We start from the raw sequence: 6,908 nt of genomic DNA on the forward strand, positions 1-6,908 counted from the left end.
TCAAAGACCTCTGACAGCACCAGGCTGAAACGACCTGCTTCCTTCATACCTGGTCGCTGTATTTAGAGACCTTTTTTTGGTCTTTTCAGTGTTGGTATCCTCACCACTGCTGACCTCCTCAGTGAAAACCAAAGCCCAAAGACACGGAATGCTGCAGTGGGCTCAGTGCTGTGTGAAGCTAACCCTCCCTCGGCCTTTTTCTCTGCTGGCCTTGTAATCACGGACCTCTTGTTATTCCCAGCGTTGCCTGTTAGCTGTATCTTGTTTGGTCTTCATTCCTTTGCCTGCTCCCACTTCCCACACACCCCTCCCGCTTTTACCAATCCCTCTCCCTTCCCCCTCTCACTACAAACGACTCATCTCTGGGACACCACATGCAAACTCTTATTCATATCCCTGCCTTTAAAAACCCCTCTGCTTTTCCCCTATCTAACGAGTCCTCCAGGGTTCGGGCTTCAAAAACCCAGAAGCCGCCGCCAGGCTCCACGCGCGGCGGGGCTGAGGCCGCTCACACCACCGCCACCTGTCCGAGCGGACCGGGCGCGGGGCGGAGGCGGACCCGCACTTCCCCGCCCCGCGCCCTGCCCGGCCAGCGGCGGGTCCTGCTCGGCCGGGCCGGCCCGGCCCTAGCGGAGTCTCCACGGCGACTTGAGACCGCTTGGGTTACCAGGGCGGCGGCGGCGGAGGCACAGGTGGTTACAGCCCCGGCTTCCCACTGGCCGCGGCCAACAGCCGCCGCCGCGCCCATAAGCCGCCGCCTATATAGGGAGCGGCGGGTGGCAGCAGCGAGCGGTGTTGGGACGGCTGCCTCCATCAGAGAATTCCGAGGCAGGTGTGGGGCTCCGTAAGCAAATCCATTCACTTATTATTACTTTTAAACTCATTGTTTATTGATTTAAATTTTCAATTTCTTATTTTAAGTTCTTTTTTTCCGGTTCCTCTTGCCCGGAAGGTTACCGCGGTGGTGGCGATGCACCGCGCGGTGGAGCCGAGCCGTGCGGGGCGGCGGGAGCCTCTCCCCGCTGCGGCGCGCGGCGGGCGGACCGTGCTGGGAGTGCTGGTGGAGAACGGGCAGCAGCGGCCCGCAGCGCAGGTGAGCGCCGCAGAGCACCTTCCCGCCGTAGGACTGCGGTGGGCCGGCTCGGGGGGCTGGGTTTTTGATGCAAGGAAAGTGGGCCTTGGCGAGGCTTTCCCCAGGTGTTCGCTCTCTGGACTCTTATTGGATCTGGCTGGTGAAGCGGCTGTGGTGGTTTACGGAGCTCATCCAGCTCGAGTGTGCCTGCAGACTGCTTGGTTTTGGTTGTGTGGAGATTGTAGGTCAGTCAGTGGATAGTAGGTGATGGGGAGGATTGTGGTACTGAAGTTCCTAAGTTCAAACTCTTGGTTACTAACCCGAAGTGCTTTTTGGCCCACGGTGTCCTTTGTTAAATCTGTGACAGGGCCAGGATGCTTCCTTTCATCACCCTGACTTACTGTACTTTGTAGCACCTTCTCCATGCTCTAACTGAACATGGAGCAGACCTTGCAGTTACCAGCTGATTAGAGCTAGGCAGTGTCTTTGCCCTATCCTCTGTGGGAATGAGGCTGCTCTCCTGTTCCTGACTTCCACTGCCTGTCACCTCCTGTCAGGTCTCTGTTGCAGCAGCAAGCAGTACTTCCTATGTACAAGCTTTAGCTGCTGGGTTTCCCAACAAACTTGTATTTACTTGTCTGTTAGCCAAGGAAAGTGTTATGCCTCTCTAAAACAAATGATATCTTGAGTTGTCTTGCCACAGCATTACTGTGTGCTCTGTTTCAGAATACTGCTGCTACCAGACGCTTATCTGGCTCTGAGAATGCTTTCCTTCCAGCTGGAAAAGATGAAGTATCCAACTGTGTGGTCAGTGCTACGTCAAAGCAGAACTTTGCTATCTACATTGATGAACCAGATGAGAAAGAAAACTACAACTGCCAAGAGGATGAAGAGCTGGAAACAAGCCTATGTGAATTGGATACTAGTGCCATGACATCCAGTATTCACCTACTGCTGGATCTGAGTACAGGTAATGTTCACATAGTATCACAGGTACATGTAATGTGGTTATGAATCATTCTGTCAGTGAGCTAGTGAGTAGCTTATCATGAAGTGATATTTATTTTAAGGTAATTTTAATTGTATCAGTGTGATACACAACACTTCTATGCTAGAAATGCCCAGAGATGACAAAGAGACTAATTAACTAAGTGTCTTTCTGGCTTCTTTTTCCTGTTAGGATCCCCAATGCTAGTGGACACGTCCTTCCGATCCTGGCCTGAGGATCAGATGGGAGATCCCATAACTCTAATGACTGTGGGAGAGTATGCAGAAGACATTCATCAGTACCTCAGAGAAGCTGAAGTGAGTGCCTTCTAACAAATGCAAAGATGTGTGGAATCTTCCTGATAGGCTGCAATATTGCAAAGCCATACAGTAACTCTAGGCTGTCCCTGAGCCAACAGTAAAAGCCATTACTGGAGTTAAATTCTTGGGAATCTTCTAGACTGTAATGAGACCTTTCAGGCTTTAATCTACGTCCTGGGAAGTGGGATGTGAGTAGATTATTGCAAAATAATAACACAGTTGAATGTGACCTTGAGGACTGTTCTGCTATAGTAGTGGTTTTTTTTTTTTTACCTTTTTAATGGAGTGCAGTCTTCTAGTAAGAGGGTAGGAGAAATCTGATGTGTTTAAAATCACTCTTGGGTCCCTCTGAATGTGGTCGATAGCAAATGCTGAACTTCACAAGTCCAGGAGACACCCTTTGTTCTTTTGCTACTAAGATGGTAGTTCCTATCAGTTTTTCTAGAGATGCCCCTGGAACTGTAATTATGATTACACCCAAACTAACTACCAATAGTGGAGCTACTCATACTCCTTTTAGCAAAAGTATAAAGAGCGTTGGTCAGTTCAGCTGTCAGTGGCTGTCTTTGGGGTGAGCATCCTGATTCTTAAGTTGTCTTTCTGAACAGGTGAAATACAGGCCCAAGCCCTACTACATGAGGAAGCAACCAGATATCACATCAGGGATGCGTGCCATCTTAGTAGACTGGCTGGTGGAAGTAGGGGAAGAATATAAACTTCAAACAGAGACGCTGTACTTGGCAGTGAACTACCTGGACAGGTTTCTCTCATGTATGTCTGTTCTCAGAGGGAAGCTGCAGCTTGTAGGAACAGCAGCAATTCTTCTGGCAGCGTGAGTGTTTATCTTATGAAATCTCCATGAGTAAAATTTATTTTTGGACTATCTTTTAGTTTAATTTGAAGGACTTAATCTTGCAGTGGTAGGTAGCTTTTCATGGTGTCCTAAGATGGTGCCCCATCCCTGGAGGCTTTCAGGGAGAGGCTGGATCAGGCCCTGGGCAACCTGATTTAGCTGTGCATGCCCCTGCTTGTTGCAGGGGAGTTGAACTAAATGGTCTTTAAAGGTCCCTTCTAACTCCACGGATTCTATGTTTCTGTGATTAGCCACTTGACATACTTTAGCACTAGTGAAACTAAGCATTTAATATCCTTTATTGAGGAACTGTAAAGAGAACCTTATAACCATAACACCAGAAGCAAAAACAATGCTATATTAGGCCACTAGCCCACAGTAGCTTAAAAGTTGCAATCTGCAATTAATCTTAAACTGTTTTAGATAAACAGGGTACCCAGGAAAGCCTAGAAGTGCGTGTATTTTTGTCTGGAGTGTGTGGTGTTACTGAAACTTCCTCTTAAAGAGGAGTTTCTCTATTAGTCAAGAGTGCTCATATGAGTATGTCTATCTTGGCTAATTATTTAGTGAATATCTTTGCCCTCAACCCCCAGTTTGATCATCAAGGCTCTCCTATACTGGAGAAAGATTAAAATAAGACTTCTAAGTTAGTCTTAGCAATGTCATATGCCCATCTTGATATGGCCCAGTGGATAGTTCTGGTACCCTAGTTTTTAAGCTGACAAATATGGCTTTTTGTTTTTTCAGGAAATATGAAGAGATCTACCCACCAGAAGTGGATGAATTTGTGTATATTACAGATGATACATACACAAAGAGACAGCTGCTGAAAATGGAACACCTGCTTCTCAAAGTCTTGGCTTTTGACCTCACAGTGCCAACCATCAACCAGTTCCTGCTGCAGTATATTCACAGGCATGGAGTCTGTTTCAAGACAGAGAATTTTGCAAGGGTATGAATAACCATTCTCTTAAGATAGATGCTGGATGGTCTTGTAGGTGTTCTCCAACCTTGGTGACTCTTCCTATGCTTTGTAGGCTACTACCATCAGTATGCAGGCTTTCATGCTTCATGACTTCTAGAAAAAAGTGTGGGAATACTGAACTTAATCTAGTCGACCAGACAGACAAGCTATCTTGGCTGCAAGGTGGTAGGGATTAGTTCTTCAACTGTGTGTATAGGAAGCCTGACCTGGGCATGATTCTTCATGTTGCTGCACAGTGACACAGCATATTCCCACATAACTGCCTGGGGAAACCATGCTTCCAAATGGTGTCACTCAAGCTTATAGTGAAACTTCTGACCTGCTGCTTAGCTCAAAAACTGTAGGATTAGTAGAGTGCTTATTCAAATAGCCCAGATTTGTTCCCTAGGTGCTTGTTTAGCCCAGGTTTCCAACTCACTGAGATTAACCTATGTGAGGGAAATCCTCAGGGGAGGAGATGATGGTGTGTGCTGGTTTTTCTTTTTTATTTTTTTTGACAAGACACTGGTGTAATTTTGCAGATAGACTTAAAAGATGTGATAGGAATTTGTGTGTTGATTATCTAGGCTTTGACAGAAGTGTGATCTTCCTGTTCCTGTTGGACTGTGCTGAAAGGTCTGTAAGATAGACAGGACTGGAATACTACCCACCAGATGTGTAACTCATATTTCTTACATAGAAACAGGACCTGTAACCAACTGAAGTGCTCAATATATTGGCATAGTTCTATCAGGGCCACTCTATTTGAAGGACTTGTGCTTTTTTTCTTTTTTCCTGTTAAGTATCTTGCAGAACTGAGTCTCCTTGAAGCTGATCCTTTTCTGAAGTACCTTCCTTCACAAACTGCTGCAGCAGCCTACTGTCTAGCAAACTATACAGTGAACAGGTCATTCTGGGTAAGAATAACTGCATACTAATGTTCAGCACTAGCATTTTATAATTAGAAATCTCCTGAGAAGTAGGAGTGGTTTCAAATCATGTTATTATAAAGGCTGAAATGCAAGGATGAGTAGCTCTTCCCAAGCTAATGGGTCTGTGTAATTAATGAATGTTAAATTAGCCTGAGATATAACACTTTTTTTTTCCTCTCCTCTTACCAGCCAGAAACACTTGCTGCATTCACTGGATATTCACTAAGTGAGATCGTGCCTTGCCTGACTGACCTGCATAAGACATGCCTTGATGCTCCACGTTGCCAACTGCAAGCAATTAAGGAGAAGTATAAACAGTCTAAGTAAGTAATCAAGAAGCTAGCATTTCTTTTCTTGGAGGTTAAAGGCATGGGATGAATCTGATTGAGCAACTTGGGCTGTAACTCCTACTGGTCATAAATTTTTATACTGGACAGCTTTTGTTGCTGACATGGAAGCCTTCCTCAGCATCTTGAGATGAGAACTCTGCTTTCCTGTCCAGAAGTTAATTCATAAGTATACAGATATAGTGGATCACAATTATCTTGCAATACTGCATGATGGCTTCTTCCTTACTGTGTTTCATCAGAAGGTTCCTTAAAGTACGTTTGCATTTGTCAGCTAAGCTAGTAGTTTCATTGGTTGCATTTCTGTTCCAGGTACATGCAAGTGTCTCTTCTGGAACCTCCAGCAGTTCTTCCTCTACACTAGAGATGGTGGATCAATCCTGGACTTATGTTTACTTTGTCTGGATGACCAGAGCTGGTCTGACATCTCATACAGACACATGACCTGCAGTGCTCTAAACATGGCAATCAGAACAGTTCTTAGCTAGTATTTTTAATGCCTTTTTTTAAAAATAAGGATATTAGACTATAGCTCTTAATATTATTGATAGCACTTTTAATAAATGTCTTATTACACTTCCTCTGAATCTTCTGATTCCAGTTAATATATGCAATAGTGGTGCATGGAAAGGTTTAATTGTAAAATCTATGAGATGGCCATTTAAGCTACCTGGAATGGGTAAGAGGCAGGTCCTCTGATCCAATACAATCTCCATAGGCATGGCTGACTGTCTGCGGTGTCTTATTCCAAGACAAGATGATGTACCAATGAACACATGTCTATTTTTGCTATCACATCCACAAAGAGGTGGTCTATGAATACTGATGACCATAGGTGCTCATGTAAAAATTAAACTCCCACATACAGTGCAGTAAAGCAGGATTTTCTCTGGGGAGATGGGTGAAAGGGAAACTGACTTTCTAGAGAAACCATCACCCTTAGCAGAAAGGAATGGGCAGGGGGTGGGAAGCTTTCCTTCTAAGTTCTTAACTATCTTATCCTGAGCTCCTGTGCTGTATTGTACCCCTCAGTTCTTCACCAGGTAGTATATAATGAGCACCACCACCCTAAAAAAGTAAAAAACAAAAACCACATCAAATGAGAATGCTTACCCTGCATATTTTTAAAATGCAACTTCTTCCAAAGTAGTTCAATAACCTGTGTGTTATCTAACCTTGTCAACTACATAACTATATTCAGCTTGTCAAAAGGACAAGGTAAGTCTGAAACATTCTCTTAGCCATTTAAAATAAAAGCAAAGCAAAAAGAAAATACTGTAAAAACTATTCAAGGCAGAATTTATTTTGAAGGTTCATATTCTATTTTTAATTTTCATTTTGCTTTGAATTTATCTGGCTCAGGGCAAGAACAATTCTTATTCTTGTACAAGTTAGCCTTGACTACAAGGTAAAAGCTGGATGCTATTCTCCA

General features: G+C 44.5%; 1 protein-coding gene across 1 annotated transcript; it reads left to right on the plus strand.

The window, feature by feature from the left end:
* Positions 1 to 374: 374 nt before the first annotated feature.
* CCNA1 (cyclin A1) lies at positions 375 to 5,906 on the plus strand. The gene is made up of 9 exons (XM_065730378.1): positions 375 to 832; positions 922 to 1,093; positions 1,799 to 2,042; positions 2,253 to 2,377; positions 2,989 to 3,212; positions 3,981 to 4,185; positions 5,001 to 5,114; positions 5,319 to 5,452; positions 5,789 to 5,906. The coding sequence occupies exons 1-9, from the start codon at positions 375 to 377 to the stop codon at positions 5,838 to 5,840; spliced, it is 1,728 nt and encodes a 575-aa protein (XP_065586450.1). The 3' UTR covers positions 5,841 to 5,906.
* Positions 5,907 to 6,908: the final 1,002 nt, after the last annotated feature.

Source organism: Cyrtonyx montezumae, unplaced genomic scaffold, assembly GCF_038088225.1.
Source record: "Cyrtonyx montezumae isolate F1298 unplaced genomic scaffold, pur_monq_1.0 scaffold_12, whole genome shotgun sequence".
Classification (NCBI taxonomy): domain Eukaryota; kingdom Metazoa; phylum Chordata; class Aves; order Galliformes; family Odontophoridae; genus Cyrtonyx; species Cyrtonyx montezumae.

Excerpts from the sequence above, each read along its gene's own strand:
- CCNA1 (XM_065730378.1), top strand. The coding sequence starts at position 375 with ATGCAAACTCTTATTCATATCCCTGCCTTTAAAAACCCCTCTGCTTTT. Across the intron at positions 4,186-5,000 it reads AGACAGAGAATTTTGCAAGG|TATCTTGCAGAACTGAGTCT; the intron begins GTATGAATAACC and ends TTTCCTGTTAAG. Across the intron at positions 5,115-5,318 it reads CAGTGAACAGGTCATTCTGG|CCAGAAACACTTGCTGCATT; the intron begins GTAAGAATAACT and ends TCCTCTTACCAG.